Source organism: Mobula birostris, chromosome 13 (genome assembly GCF_030028105.1).
Source record: "Mobula birostris isolate sMobBir1 chromosome 13, sMobBir1.hap1, whole genome shotgun sequence".
NCBI lineage: Eukaryota > Metazoa > Chordata > Chondrichthyes > Myliobatiformes > Myliobatidae > Mobula > Mobula birostris.
This window is the reverse complement of record NC_092382.1, coordinates 104463671-104479940: the sequence shown is the minus strand read 5'-3', so window position 1 is coordinate 104479940 and position 16270 is coordinate 104463671. Positions and strand designations below refer to the sequence as shown.

The following is a 16270-nucleotide window of genomic DNA, read 5'->3' as shown; positions in this document are numbered from 1 at the left end:
GTACAGCCGATCCCCTAGTGGGCTCAGCAACAAGCTGTTCTGAAAAGCCATCTCGCAGACATTCTACAAATTCTCTCTCGTGAGATCCAGTGCCGACCTGATTTTCCCAATCCACTCGCATGTTAAAATCCTCCACAATTATCAAAACACTGCCCTTCTGACAAGCCTTTTCTATTTCCAGTTGTAATTTGTAGTCCACATCCCTGCAGCTGTTTGGAGGCCTGTAAATAACTGCTAACATGGTCCTTTAACCCCTGCTATTGCTTAGCTCAACCCATAAACTGTCTGACCTCCCGATCCTATAGCACCTCTTTCTAATGATTTAATGTAATTTCTTATCAATAAAGCTACACCTCCCCTTCTGCCTCCCTGCCTATCCTTCCGATACACCGCGTATCCTTGGACGTTCAACTCCCAGGGACATGCATCCTTTAGCCAGGTTTCAGTCATGGCCATAGTATCATACCTGCCAATCTGTACCTGTACGACAATTTCATCCAGTTTATTGCTTATGCTGCGTGCATTTAAGTATAACACCTTAAGACCAGTATTTGATACTTCTCGCTTTGATTTCACTGCAACTTTTTTGCACTGCAAATCATTCCAACGTCACACTGGTGGGGGCATTGGGAGCAAGAGTGGACCCAAATGCAAGACACATCTTGAGAGGCTACTTAGATTTAGTTTATTGTTCGACACCTGGAGAGCAAAGCAGGAGCAGGAAATACCGAACTGGACAGGGACTCAGGACTATGACTATGCTGGGACCAAGGGTCTGGGCTAGGACTCGGAATCGGCTCCCAGAACTAGAGGAGACTTGAAGAGACTAGGGTATAGACTCCGAGCCACAGACTCGGCAAGTGCCCAGTACCTGGGTCTTGCTTTGGGCTCGGATCCCAGAACCAGGCAAGGACAGGACATGGGCGAGGGAGAGGAGGAACATAGGAACACAGAGCATCGGTCTCGGGGAGCAGATACAGGGAACCATGGGCACATACACAGAACACAGAGTCGGGACCCCTACTTGCGTACAGGACACAGGGCCGGGACTTAAACACAGAACAGAGAGTCGGGACCCCTCCTTGGGTACAGGACATAGGGCCGGGACTCGCACACAGAACAGAGAGCCGGGACCCCTCCTTGGGTACAGGACATAGGGCAGGGACTCATGACCCTCCACTGGGCAACGGCAAGACGGCCTGACTTACCCCACGGAGGCAAGGACAAGACAAGACAAGACATGGCTCCCCGCGGGGCAACGGCAAGACGGCCTGATTACCCCACGGAGGCGAGGACAAGACAAGACAAGACATGACTCCCCGCGGGGCAACGGCAAGACGGCCTGATTACCCCACGGAGGCAGGACAAGACAAGGCATGACTCCCCGCGGGGCAACGGCAAGTCGGCCTGACTTACCCCACCGAGTCGGGGACAAGACAAGACAAGACCAACACGAATGAACACCAGACAGTACCAACCTAGCTGCAGCGATGGTACTGCACCGGAGTGCAGGCAGGGGCTGCAGACAAGGGCTAGAGGCGAAAGGGGCAGAGAAGGGATTCAGACAGGGGGGTAGGACAGACATCACAGACCGCCAGGGCCAGGACCTGACTTAGAACTGGGAAGCCGCCAGGGTCAGGACTCGACTTGGTGCTTGAACGCCGCCAGGACTAGGACTTCAGTTGGTGCTTGCATGCCGCCAGGACCAGGACTTGACTAGATGCTTGCATGCCGCCGGAGCCAGGACATGACTTGGAGCCTCCGGGTAGTGGCGAGCTCTCGACTAGTCCCGGGTACTGGACAGCGTTTCTTGATTCCCTCCGGCAGGTTAACTGACGGACCCACCTCAGCGAGGAAACTTTGTAGGCTCGCTATGGCGAGGTAACTGGACAGGGTTGCTCCGGTGAGGAGAGGCGAATTTCCGGCACTCGCTTCAGCAGAGATTCGGCTTGTTCCTGCCTGGTGACATTGGCACGCCGTGACTTTGCAGACACTCCCGCGCCGAACGGGTGAAAGCAGGAAACTATAAACTACCGGATTAGCCGTGCGTTAATTGCCTCTAAACATCAAAATCGACGGACACGGGAAAACAGGGAATCAACCGTCCAGATCGTATCATAAACAAGGTAAATTTAAAGGCACCCCGATCCGGACCATGACACCCAATGGCTACAAATTTGCCCCATCACCTGCCTGTCTTTTCTGAAATCTTTACTGCTCACTATATTAGATTTATTTCTGTTTTCCCTTTCCTCCGCTCTGTCATTCCGGTTCCCACCCCGCTGCCAAATTGGTTTAAACTCTCCCTAACAGCTCTATTCAACTTTCCCGCCAGGATATTTGTCCCCTTCAGATTCAGGGGTAACCTGGCCATTTTGAGCAGGTCATACTTCCCCCAGAAGAGATCCCAATGTTCCAAGAATCTGAAGCCCTGCCCCCTGCACCAGACTCTCAGCTACGCATTCATCTGCCTGATCCGACTATTCTTGCCCTCGCACAGCCCAGGATCTGCAGCTTGTTGATTCGAACTGAGGAAATAATTGTGCTGAACGCTGAGCTGTTGCCAGGTTACCGCAGCCTGACGTAAGTATTGCTATTTTCCAGATGGTCCCGGGCCCAGAGGAGAGCAACTGAGATGACAACAGTAGTAGAACTATTGTGGAGACAGACACATTGCAGAGGGTCGATGTCCTTCTGCATGGAGGGCAGTGACCTGCTGTATAACAGAGGGATCTGTTCTGGGACTCCTGCTCGTTGTGAAAGCTGGAAGGTGGCTTAGTCTCTTTGTCAATGTCACAAAAGTTGCGGGTGTTGTGGATAGTGTGGAGACCTGTCAGAGATTACTGCGCGATATCGATAGGATGCAGAACTGGGCTGACAACTGGCGAGAGGAGTTCAACCATATCAGTGTGAAGTGGTTCATTTCGGCACGTCAAATATGAAGACAGGACTTAATATTATTGGCGAGACTCCTGGCAGTGTGGAGTATCATAGAGATCGTTGGGTCCGTGTTAAAAAGGCTTACGGTGTATTGGCCTTCATCAACCGTGGGAGGTAATGTTAAAACTATAGAATAGCTTGGTCAGACCGCACTTGGAATAGTGTGTTCATTTCTGGTCACCTCACTACAAGAAATATGTGAATACTATAGAGAGGGTGCAGAGGATATTTACAAGGCCGTTGCCTGGATTGGGGAACATGGCTTATGAGAATAGGTTCTGTGAACGCGGCCTTTTCTCCTTGGAGCCACGGAGGATGAGCTGTGACCTGATGGAGGTGTATCAGATGATGAGAGGCGTTGATCTTGTGGATAGGCAGAAGCTTTTATCCCCAGGGCTGAAATTGCTAACACGGGAACACACAGTTTTAAGGTGCTTGGAAGTAGGTACACAGGAGATGTCGGGGGTAAGGATTTCACACAGGGAATGGTGAGTGCGGGGAACGCACTGACAGCGACGGTGGTGAAGGCTGATACAAACGGGTCTTTTAAAGACTCTTGGATAGGTCCATGGAGCTCAGTAAAATAGAGGGCTATGTGATAGGGAAATTCTTGGCAGCTTCTGGAGAAGGTTACTTGGACGGCACCACATTGTGGGCCGAATGGCCTGTAATGTGCTGTAGATTACTATGTTCCAGCCAATAAACACTAACGCGTTATTTTACACTCGATGGTCGCAGAAGCAGCTTAGCCCACCCTCCCTGAACACTGGTATGATCGTCGCCCTTTTGAAGCGGATGGGATGCTTCCAATGCAGAAGTGAGAGACTGAGGAAGAGCCTGGGGCAATCCAGTCTGTTTGTCGACACAGGTCTGCAGGGCCCACTCCAGGTACACCATCGGGGCCCGACACCTGGTGAGCGTTCACCCACCTCAAGGGCGTTCTGGCCCTATGCCCCGAAACAGAGATCGCAGAAAATCTCTCACCCCTCACCACTGACCAGCTGCATGAGCTCCTGACAGCGCTGGAGTATCCGGCCCCTCCATAATCCCTTACACCGACTCTCTGTCACCGACTACCCCTTTCTACCTCAGAGTAATCCCCCGTCTCCATCACCCCCTCCTTTCCCTAAACCTCTATTAAATCCTTCACCTCCTTACTCGACTGTACCGATCTCCCTCATCCCCAAACTCCCTGAAGCTACTCCCTGTTTACGTAGACCACTCCATCCCCAGCAGACCTCCAGATCTCTGGGTCCAACCCAAGCCCCTCCTCTCCAATTCACCCTCTCTGTGTTCACCGGGATTTCTGAGTACGATAGGGGTTTACTCCCTTTATATTGGATACCGGTCTCTCGGTTCTGAGGCTCTCAATAGTTCTGTGTGGATAAAACTACCATGTGATTCCTCTCCTATGTGCAATCTCACCACCCGGTCCCCGCCCACTCCACGCCTCCGCTTCCTTCCTCTTTCCTCTGCTTCGCAACGGCTCTCAGACACACACACACGGAATCTTAGAAGCAGACACACAATTCAAGACTTCAGGAACGGCTGGAGGTAGGGAGGTGGTGGGGAAGGGTGGAATGGTGAGAGGGAGAAAAGGAGCGGGTGGGGGTGAGGGTGGGAGTGTGAGAGACAGGTGTGGGGAGGGGCACGGAGGGACGAGTAGTGCAGGGGGAAAGAGGAACGGTGTGGGGGAGGGAAAGAGGAAGCGAAGGAGCGTGTGGACAGAAGGGACACAAACAGGAAGTAGCGAGACGGAGTGAACGAGGGGATGAGGTGGGGAATTGCACTGAAGAATGTGAGAGAGGGATGGCTGACCCGAGCCAAAAAAAACACCCAACGCCTTCCCCACCTTCGACAAGTCGGAAGCGATAAATATGGTGGGAGATGTGGAAGGAGACAGAGAGGGAATGCAAGAGAAATGAGGAATGGGACATAGGAGAAAGAAGGGGAAGGAGGGAGAAAGAGAAAGAGAGAGAGAGAGAGGGGAATGAGAGGGAGAGATAGATAGAGAGAGCGAGAGAGAGAGGGAGAGAGAGAGAGAGAGAGAGAGAGAGAGAGAGAGAGAGAGAGAGACAGAGAGAGAGAGACTGCCGTGCGATAAGGAAGGGAAGACAGAAAAGACAGAGGACGAGGAAGAGGGAGAGTGGGTTGGGTTTGTGTCCTGTGTCCAGTCACTCTCCATATCACTCTTCTCCCTCTATTTCACACTATCCTGCCCCCACCACATTCATCCCACACACACTCAATCACTCTCCTATCCCTTTCAGGAGATCAAGAACTCGATACGATGGATGAGAGCGAGACCTACGCGAACATGCGTTTCACAGGAGCGGACTCACAATCTCCTTCGAGAGGTGAGTGGTGCAGAGAGAGGGAGAGAGCTAAACACTGTGTCTGTTACCCTGGAAATATGAGATGGGACAGCGTGTACTGAGCTACACACTGTGCCTGACACCGGGGAGGAGGGTTGGTCGGTCAGTGCTAAGGGCGCTTTACTCGGTGCCTGACACCAGGAGCTTATGACGAGTCGCTGTGAAGGGAGATTTACTCAGTGACTGACTCTGGAATCTGTGAAGGGACAGTGTGGAGAGAGATTCACTGTGTTTCTCTCTAGGAAATAGGTGATTGGACTGCGTGGAGGGAGTTTCACTCTGTGCCTGCCCCAGAAGGCTGTTATGGGACGGTGTAGAGGGAGCTTCAGTCTGTGTCTGACCCCGGGAGTGTGTCATGTGAAGTTGTGGAGGGAGTTTTACTCTGTGTCTGAACCCGGGAGTGTAACATGCGACGGTGCGGAGGGATCTTCAACCTGATTCTCACCCTTACTGTTGTGTTCCCAGCTGAACCTGATGTATCGTACGTGGAACTTAACGTCACGGCCCTCTCCGCTCCTCGGGTCCGGAGAGATGGAGGTCAGTATCATTTTTGTTGAATTGACTGTGTTTAGGTAACGTGTCCGCTCCTGTCGAGAGATCTCAGCGCATGCGCACAGTTGACCCTAATGATAAGCTGCTGCAGAATAAGACGGAGGGAACCGGTGGCTTTGGCCATGATGTGGGAGGTCCGTGGGAGTGTCGGTGTGGAGGGTGCGCTCTGTGAGGTACGGTGGGCATTCAGCACCATGGCAGCAAGGAGCTGTGTTTGGTGGGGACGGTGCGGTCTGCGAGGGGATGTGTGGACGAAGCGTTGTGGGATCGGCAATGGGGCAGTGCTGTGGAAGGCGTCGGAAAGGAGGGGTGCTCTGGGAGGCGTGGAGTGGAGGGTGTGCCATGGAATTGGGTGAGGAGGGATTGCCGTGTGAATCATCGGTGAGGATAAAGGGAGATTGAGGACGGGGAGCTGTGTCGGGCACGGAGCAGAAGGAGCGCCGTTGGAGCGGTCGGTGAGGAAAGGAGGGACATCTGTGGGAGGGGTTGGTAAGTCGGGAACACCATTGGAGGGGTGCTGAGGACGAGGGGGGACATGAAGGAGGCGGAGAGGAGACAGCGTTGCAGAATTTGAACGATTCTCCGAAAATTCTAACCATCTTTCTCTCTCTTCTGATCACCCTGTCTCCCTCTTTCTCTTCTCCTATACCTCCTCTCTCTCCCTACTTCCCCTCCCTTCTCCCCTCTCCTTTACCCCTTGCTCCTCACACCTCATTCCCTCCACTCTCCCTTCCCTTCTAAACCGTTCCATCTTTTCTACCACTTTCTCCCACTACCCCTCTCTCCATTCCCCTTCTTTTGCCCACTCTCTCTAAACTCGCTCGTCTATCAACACCCCTCTCTCTCTCCCCATCCCTCTCTCCCTTCCCACTAAACTCTCCCCTCCTCTTTCCCGCCCTTCTTCCACCCACTCCCCCTTTTCTCCCAATATCAACCACTCTCCCTTCCCTCACTTGCCCGACTCTCCGTATTGGCCCCTCTATCACACTCCACCATTCTCCCTTCCTCACTCTCGCTCTCTCCTTCGCACTCTTTCCCTCATTCTGTGCTCATTCTCTGACCTTCTGCAATTTGCCCCGTTTCTCCTTCCTTCATTTTCTCCTTGTTCTCTCCCCTTCGCCCCATTTTCCGCTTATCTCCCGCTCCGCAACATCATCTCTTTGATGATCCCTTCCCCTTTTTCCCTCTCGCTCATGCTTTCCCTCCTCTCCCTTCCCATCTCTCACATTCTCTCTCTTCTTCTGCCTCTTACCCCCTTGCACTCCCAATTTTCTCCTTCTATCTGTCTCCTATCTTCCTCCGCTCTCTTTGCTTTCTCTCGCCCCTCTGCCTCTCCCTTCCGTTCTTCCCTCTGCCACTCTCTCCGTATCTCATACCCATACTCTCCCCCCATTCACTCACTCCCAATTCGTCGTCCATTGCCCCTATCTTTCATCATTGTCTCCTCTTTTCCATCCATCTCTCATCCTTTTTCTCCCCCGTCTTCACCCGTTCCTTCAACTTCTTTCTCTTTGTCTTTCATCCTTTCTCCGCTTCACTTAACATACTCTCTCTCCCTGCTCTCCCTTCGCCTCTAACTGCTCGCTGTCGCTGTCCTCACTCCTCTTTCTCTTCCCTTTTCTCTCATCCTCCCTCGCTCGACGCCCCAGCTGGTCTGAGCTCCACCTACGCAGAGGTGAACTGTCCGAAAGACGAGCCCGTCATCGATGAGGACGAGGCCCCTCCCATTGCCGCAGGATCCCGCAAGCAGACAACCAATGCCCAAACAGGTCAGAGTTCACCATTATGACGTCATTATGTCATCTGCGGAAGTGTGTGTATTTTAAGTGCTTAACATTTCTCTCCTTCAGCTACATTTCTTGCATCTCGTTCCACATACGGACCGACAATTGGTTACAAACTTTTGTCACAAGGGTACCCAATTATTTTTTTACTCTCTCACTTTCTGCGTGTGCACTCTCTTCCGCGTTTCTCCTTGATATGCGCATTCACCCTGTCTGTGCCCCTCGTGGTTTTATACACCTCTGTAAGGTCACCAGTGCACTCCAAGGAAGAATGTCCCTCTGTAAGGTCAGTCCTACGCTCCAAGGATTAAAGTTCAGAACTGCACGACATCTCCTAACTAGGTCCCTCGAGTCCCCGCAACATCCTCGTAAATTTCCCTCTGCACTTTTTCCAGCTGAGTGACATTTTTCCTACAGCACGGCCAACAAAGCTAAACACCCAGCTCCGATTCCGGCCTCGCCGGCATCTTGTACAACTGCAAAGTGACCTCCCAACTCCCGAACTCAGTGTCCTGACTGGTGAACGCGAGCGTGCCAAACACCTTCTTTACCACCCTGTCCACCTGTGACTCCTGTCCTTCTACGGCCTCCTTCCTTCCTCAAAGCTAACTCTCCTCCACCAGTCTCCACACAGCGCATTAATTCAATCCTCCAAGTCTTTGACATCATATAAAAAGGAATAATTCACAACACGGAACCCTGTGGAACACCACAAGTCACCGGCAGCCAACCAGGAAACACACCCTTTATCCCCACACTTTGCCTTCTGTTCATTGCTGGTCGCCCCATTACAGAAAGGAGCCGAAGCTTTGGAGAGGCTGCCGAAGTGATTCACCAGGATGCTGCCTGGATGAGAGGGCACAAGCTGTGCTGAGAGGATGTAGAGAATTGAGTTGTCTTCACCGGCTCTGAGGATGACGAGAGGAGATCTGATAGAGTTTTGTTAGATTATGAGAAAAAGAGATAGACAGACAAACCGTATCTTTTTTTTTCTCCCATGGGGCTGAAATATCAAATCCCAGAGTGCATGCAACCGAAGTGAATGGGTGAGGTTTGAATCGAGGTGTAAAGAGTCTGTTGTTTGGACACAGAGAGTTTTGCCTGGATTTGCGCTTCCTGGGTTGGGGTTAGAGACAGGCACAGTAAAGAGTTTAACGAGATATTTAGGTAAGCCGATGAATGTGAAGGAAACGGAGAGATATGGAGATTGTGTAGGCAAAAGAGATGAGGATGGTTATCCATTTGATGCGGAATTCATGTATCGGGGACAACTTTGTGGGCCGAAGGGCTGTGCTGGTCAGTCTGTGTTCTGTGTGTGCAAATACTTTACGGTATCTGCGAGGCAGCATGTCCTAAACGCACAAAGCCGTGTTGAACACGAAGCTTCCGTCCAAGTCTTTGCCACAGGCGGCACCGATCCGTGCGGAACACAACCAGTCACGGACGGCCAACCTGCGACCGCCGCCCACTCTGTTCGGTGGGCAGGTCAACTTCGAACCCAAATGGCCCATTCACCGTGAATCCCATGCATCGCAATCTTGTGAATGAAACTCCCACCAGAAGATTTATATAAAAGGCCCGTCTGTCGTCAACTCTGTAACACCCCATTGACCTGCGTAATAAAGCCCAAATCTCTTTCGAATGCACAGTTAAGCGCCTTCCCGTTGCAGGTGTCCTGTCCCTATACAACTGAAGTTCCAGAGCGCAAACCCTCACACTAACCCGGGATAAACTCATCTGCCATTCTTGACTCAGATCCTTAACAACTCAAACCCCACTGAATGTATTGGCGATCTTCTACACTGTCCACCATACCACGAATCTGCATGTCGTCTGCAATTTTACCAACCCACTCATATTCAGTTTCTCTGAAGTCGGTCCTAATGCATCATATACAACCTTGAGATTCAGAGCTTTAAAATTGTCCTTGGATTAACATATTTATTAAATAACTGGTGTGGAGTCGGCTGTTCCGGCACTTCAAGCCGCGCTGCCCGGCAATTTCTCAAATTATTCCTAGCCTAATGACGGGACAATTGACATTGACCGATGTATGTCCCAGCTGGAGCGTCTTTGGAATGTGGGAGGAAACTGGGGCACCCTGAAGAATCCTACTGAGTCACGGGATAAGGTGCAAACTCAATGCTGGCGGCGGCGGGAGCTGAACCTGGCTCGCTGGTACTGTGAAGCGTTTGCTGACCACGACGTTAACATACCGCCCACAACATGTTAATCCCTACAAGACCTCTATATATCCCACGTGTAAGGAAAGAACAAAGCTGGCAAACAACAATTCAACTATGAAAAATAATAAACTCTGAATCCGGACGGCCAATTCCCCGTGGATCCCAGGTTTCCTGATCGCCTGGATAAGCCTCCCCTGAGGGTCCCAGTCAAATGCCCAATTGAAGTTCACGGTCACAACGTCCTCGACTCTAACTTCACAGTTCAGCTCAGATGCAGAAACAGAAACAGCCAGACATTATACAGCCTTTGCCGAGTACAGGATTTAGCACTCTCAGCGATGATGGATAAAAATAGATGGGATTGAGAGAAGGAAGGGATGACAGAACATAGTACATAGAATAGTACTTCACAGTTCAGGCCGTTCGGCCCACAATGACGTGCCGACCCTTAAACCCTGCCTCCCATTAAAAAAAAATCTTAAACTCCACCATATACCTGTCTAGTAGTCTGTTAAATTTCACTAGTGTATCTCCTTCCACCACTGACTCAGGCAGTGAATTCCACGCACCAACCACTCTCTGAGGAAAAAAAAAAACCTTCCTCTAATATCCCCCTTGAACTTCGCACCACTTACCTTAAAGTCATGTCCTCTTGTGTTGAGCAATGGTTTCCTGGGGAAGAGGCGCTGGCTGTCCGCTCTATCTATTCCTCTTAATACCTTGAACATCTATCATGCCTCCTCTCATCCTCCTTCTCTCCAAAGAGTAAATCCCTAGCTCACTTAATCTCTGATCATAATGCATACTCTCTAAACCAGGCAGCATCCTGGTAAATTTCCTCTGTATCCTTTCTAATGCTTCCACATCCTTCCTATGGTGATGTGGCCATATCCTTCTTCTCGTGATCGTGGTGGAAGGAGAGAGCGTGAACGGTGGGTGGAAGGGAGTCGCAGTAGGGGACACGGCTGAACTCACACACACACACTAAATGGACTATCTACAGGTGCGCATGAACAGGAGCCGAAACAGAACATCGGAAATAGGCCATACAGGAAGATCTGCCTACTCTGCCTATTGACGTCCGTCCTCATCGCTATAGTGGCCGGACTCTCGATTTATGGTGAGTCTGGATGGAGTCAGAAAATGAACAAACAGAGTGGAATGAAATGTCCGCGTGAAATCTCACAGTGATGACGACACGCTCCTGAACATGACATCAACACACCCCTCACCGTAACACCGACACACCTCTCGCCGTAACACTGACACATTTCTCACTGTGCCAATGACACGGCCGTTACCGTTACATAATCAAAACTGAGCCTGACACCGACACGTCATTCACCATAACAGCAACAATCCTGTCAGCGCAGTACTGACACGCCCCTGTACGTGACAGGCTTATGTCCCTCACCGTGACGCAGACATAGCACTCACAGTGATTGCAACGTACTCCTCGCTGTGACATCGACATGCCTCGAACTGACACACTTCTCAAGGCGATAGCGAAACACATCTCAACGTGTCACCCACACGTCCCTCACTGCAACACCAACATGACCCTCACTGTACGCAGCCCCCATTGTTACCCCAACAAAACCCTTATCGCGACACTGATATACCCTGCAGCGTGACAAAGACAGCACCTCACGGTGGCACGGACGCCCCTCACTGTGAGTCCAACAAAACCATCTACTTGTCAGCAACACGCCGTTCACTCCTGGCATTAGCAAGGTCCACAATATGGCACATACACGATCTCCACCGCGATAGAAGTGCGCCTCTCGCCGTAGCACGAAACTAAAACACCTTCACTTTAACACTCGTCACCATGACACTTCTAACCTGCTCAACATGAACCGCACCGCACCGTGACACTGACACACCGCCACTGCGTCCCGCCGAGAACCATGACGCCGACTCACATGATAGTGTAAACTCTAAACGTACTTCACCATCTCTCTCAGTATCACAGACTTGTCAGTCTCAGATCACCTCCGACATAAAGTACCAGCAACTTTGGGAACAGTATCAGGAGATGAACAGAACACAGATCCAATATCGACAACTGGTCTATGAGTTGAACTCAACTTTTGAATCCAAGACATCCGAGAATTCCCGCCTGAATCTCTCCCACAGCGCCTGTGTCCAGAACCTTTCTGTCCTCAACAACAGCATCTCCATCTTTAGAACGAAGATCAGTTCTTTCAAATGGACGAAGGCCGAAATTTGCCATGTTCTGACCAGTGTAAGAGGTGGGACGGCATCGCCATTAACCTTACTCCGTTCCTCATGTGTGAGAGAGTGAGAGAGAGAGAGAGAGAGAGCGAGAAAGAGAGAGAGAAGGGGAGAGAGAGAGAGAGAGAGAGAGAGAGAGGAGGGGAGAGAGAGAGAGACAGAGAGAGAGAGAGAGAAGGGGAGAGAGAGAGAGAGAGAGAGGGAGAGAGAGAGAGGGTGGTTGTGAAACAGTCTGGAGGGAGATTCCGTCTGCATCTGACGATGAGAGAGTGCAAAGGGACAGTGCAATATTGCGACGGGAGTTTCCTTCTGTGTCAGACACCGAGATGTGTGATGGGTCGGTGTAGAATGAGCTTAATTCTGCGTCTCACCCTGGTGTGTGCCATGGGAGAGTGTGGAGAGAGATTCACTACTCTTTCTTCCTGGTTTCCAGAGCAAACCTGTCCCACGGACTGGATCACAAATAACGAGCGGTGTTATTACGTATCCAGGTTTGAAACATCCTTCTACAGAGCGAAGCGAGAATGTTCAAACCGTGATTCAAGGCTGTTCGAAATCAATTCAGAAGATGAAACGGTAGGAGTCACACCGTAACACAGGACTCATCACAAACTCCTGGTGTCAGACACAGAGAGATACACCGTCCACAACATCCCATCACACAATCCCGGGGTCAGACACAGAGTCAGCCTGCCTCCACAACGTCTCATCACACTGCTCCAGGGTCATACACTGTGAATCTCCCTCCACACCGTCCCATCACACACTCCCGGGGTCAGACACACAGTGAATCTCCCTCCACACCGTCCCATCACACACTCCCGGGGTCAGACACACAGTGAATCTCCCTCCACACCGTCCCATCACACACTCCCGGGGTCAGACACACAGTGAATCTCCCTCCACACCGTCCCATCACACACTCCCGGGGTCAGACACAGAGTGAATCTCCCTCCGCACCGTCCCATCACACACTCCCGTGGTCAGACACAGAGTGAATCTCCCTCCGCACCGTCCCATCACACACTCCCGTGGTCAGACACAGAGTGAATCTCCCTCCACACCGTCCCATCACACACTCCCGGGGTCAGACACTGAGTGAATCTCCCTCCGCACCGTCCCATCACACACTCCCGGGGTCAGACACACAGTGAATCTCCCTCCACACCGTCCCATCACACACTCCCGGGGTCAAACACAGAGTGAATCTCCCTCCACACCGTCCCATCACACACTCCAGGGGTCAGACACAGAGAGAATCTCCCTCCACACGGTCCCATCACGCACTCCCAGGCTCAGACACACAGTGGATCTCGCTCCACACCGTCCGATCACGCACTCGCAGGGTCAGGCACAGAGTGAACCTCCGTCTACACAGTCCCATCACACATTCCCTGGGTCAGACACAGAGTGAAACTTCGTCCACACCGTCCCATCACAATATCCCGGAGTCAGACACAGAGTGAATTTCCCTCCACCCGTCCCATCACACACTCCCGGGGTCAGACAGTGAGTGAACCTCCCTCCACACCGTCCCATTACGCACACCAGGCGTCAATCATAGTGAAATTCCCACCACGACGTCGCATTACACACCCCCGGGGTGAAAGGTGAGTGAATCTGCCTCGAAACCGTCCCAGCAGAACACCCTCCGCACCTTGGGCACAGAATGAAATTATCCTCAGCGTCCCGTTACACACTTACGGGGTTAGATACAGTTTGATGCTCCCTCCCAACGGTCCCATCAGGCACTTCTGTGGTCAGAGAAAGAGAGATTCTCCCTCCACACCGTCCTGTCGCACTCCCGTGTTCAGACACAGAGTGAATCTCCCACCACACCGTCCTGTCACACACACCCGTGGTTAGACACTGAGTGAAGATCCCTACACACCGTCCAATCACACACTCCCGGGGTCAGACACTGAGTGAAGATCCCTCCACGCCGTCTCATCGCACATTTCCGGTATCAGACAGAGAGTGAAGCTCCCTCCACACAGTTGTATTACACACTCCTGTTGTAATAAACTGAGAGATGCTAAGTAATTAGTTTTCGATTTCCGGCATTAAGTGAAGGAATTTAATTTTACAGAGCTTTGTTTCCCGAACTCTGTACTACCGAAACGGTGCATACTGGATTGGAAAATGCGAGGACGGGTGAGATTCGGAATGATGTGTTGGGTGAGATTTCGGGAATGAAATGCTCCACACCGGAGAAAATGGGATTAGTTTACGAATGAACTAGGTTTGTGGGAAGAGGGAGAGGGATTGGGATTTGTTTGAAGACTGTACGAGGTGGTCGGGAGGGTGTGGCACAATAGGAATATTTTCGGGAGCCATACTTGACTGCCGGGGAAGGACAGGGCAGTGAGAATATTTTGACGATGGGCAGTGGCCTCCCGCGATTATTTAACTGGGATTATTTTGGTGACTGGGGCAGAGCTGTGAGGAGTGCGAGATGCAGTGGAATTTGTTTGGAGTCAGACATGTATCTGGACGCAGAGTCGGAATAGTTTGGCGATAGGCGTTGCTCTGTGAGAAAAGAGCTATGCAGCAGGATTAGTTTGGGGGTAACACTGATCTGAGGGGTGAGAGTGGGGCAACTGGATTAGTTTGGAGACCGATACAAGGATGTGGGCACAGAGTCGGTCAGTGGGTCTAATTTGCAGTCTGACGCAGGGCTGAGGAAACAGTGAGGTGCAATGGGATTAACTTGGAGACTGACATGAACTGTGGGGATAAGGAGGAACAGTGGGATTGATTTGGCAACAGACACAGGGCTGCAGGAAGAAAGTGTGCATCTGGGTTTAACTTCGGGACTCCGTGAGTCGGTGGAAAGTGTGTGGGATAGTGGGATTTGTTTGGGGACTGAAATACATCTGAGGGGAAAAAGTGGGTGCGTTCGATTCGCATTGGGACGGCACAGGACTGTCGAGACAGCGAGACGACGGACCGGAGGCTGTGGGGGAGGTGGTGTAGTTGGAGTAATTTGGCGACTGGCACAAAGCACTGGCGAGACGTTGGGACAGTGGGATTATGTTGCGGACGTCACAGGGTTGCGGAGATGACGCGGGTTTAATGGGATTACTTTGGAAACGGTCTTGGGTTGTCTGCTGGATCTGTTTTGTCTCTGTTCAAACTTTTTAACCATTTTTGATAGGAATGCTGCGAATGGTCTCCTGTACAAGGTGTCCTCTGGAACGGCCACCTGCAGTGAATGCAAATGGAATAGAAGGCGTGACAATTGTATTTATGATAAACACCATTTCATCTGCGAGAAGTCTGCACCCTGCTGCCCGGATATTCCTGAAAGGATCCAGAATCTCTGTCAACAGCCCGAAGAGCCGACTTGAATCAAGTGATTACCCCGTCCTCCCTTTCCTTGCCTCTCCTCCACTCTTACTCACCCCATCCTCTGAAATTACTCCCCACACTCTCTGCCCCATACCTTCTACTGTATTCTTCTCTTCTTGCAACCCCATTCTCCCCACCACACATGGACAAACCCCTCTCTCCATCTCTCCCCGTCTTTCTCGCCTTCCCTTCCCCATCCCGCTCTTCCTCAATCACTCTAACTCTCTCTCTACCCCCTCTCCTCACCCTGTTTCCTCGACCTTTCACCGCCCGCTGTTGCTCCGCTCCCTCTTCCAACCTCTTTTCTCTTTTCCTCCCTTTTACCCTCTCTCTACCCCACTCTCTCCTTCCCCTCTCCGTTCTCTTTAACACCTCCGACTCCCTGATCTCTCCCTCTTTCTACGTCCCACCCACTCTCAGCACAATCCTGTGCCGTCTGGATCTCGATACCCCGACCCTCGGTAAATGTTTATGCGGATTCACTCTGTCTCTGCTCCTCATGAGGTTATGCAACTCTGTAAGGCTACAACTACACTCCAAGGAATAAAGACTCCTTCACCCCCTCTCTCCATCTCAATCTCCTGAGTCCCGGCAGTATCCTTGGAAATCTCCCTGTACATTATATCCGGCTCAATGGCATTTGTCCCAGAGCGGGGCGACCAAAACTGTTCGGCCACACAGACGTCTTGTACCGCTGCCGCGAGATCACCCGACTCCTGTACTCAAGGGGGATAATAGAGGAAGTTTTATTTTTTTTTTACTCACAGAGTGGTTTGTGCATGGAATGCACTGCCTTAGCCAGTGGTGGAGGCAGATACACTAGTGAAATTTAAGTAATTACTAG

General features: G+C 51.4%; 1 protein-coding gene across 3 annotated transcripts; it reads left to right on the top strand.

Moving 5' to 3' along the window:
- Window positions 1–4411: 4411 nt before the first annotated feature.
- Window positions 4412–15989, top strand: LOC140207255 (uncharacterized). 3 transcript variants are annotated; one of them, XM_072275697.1, is made up of 9 exons: window positions 4412–4494; window positions 5211–5297; window positions 5781–5852; window positions 7517–7636; window positions 10841–10957; window positions 11805–12092; window positions 12509–12651; window positions 14165–14229; window positions 15233–15989. In XM_072275697.1, exons 2-9 carry the CDS (start codon window positions 5231–5233, stop codon window positions 15423–15425), a joined length of 1065 nt encoding a protein of 354 aa, XP_072131798.1. In that variant the 5' UTR covers window positions 4412–4494; window positions 5211–5230; the 3' UTR covers window positions 15426–15989. The 3 variants fall into 3 exon arrangements, with proteins under 3 accessions (XP_072131798.1, XP_072131799.1, XP_072131800.1); XM_072275698.1 differs by having other exon boundaries at window positions 14165–14253; window positions 15233–15315; XM_072275699.1 differs by lacking the exon at window positions 12509–12651 and having other exon boundaries at window positions 15233–15380.
- Window positions 15990–16270: the final 281 nt, after the last annotated feature.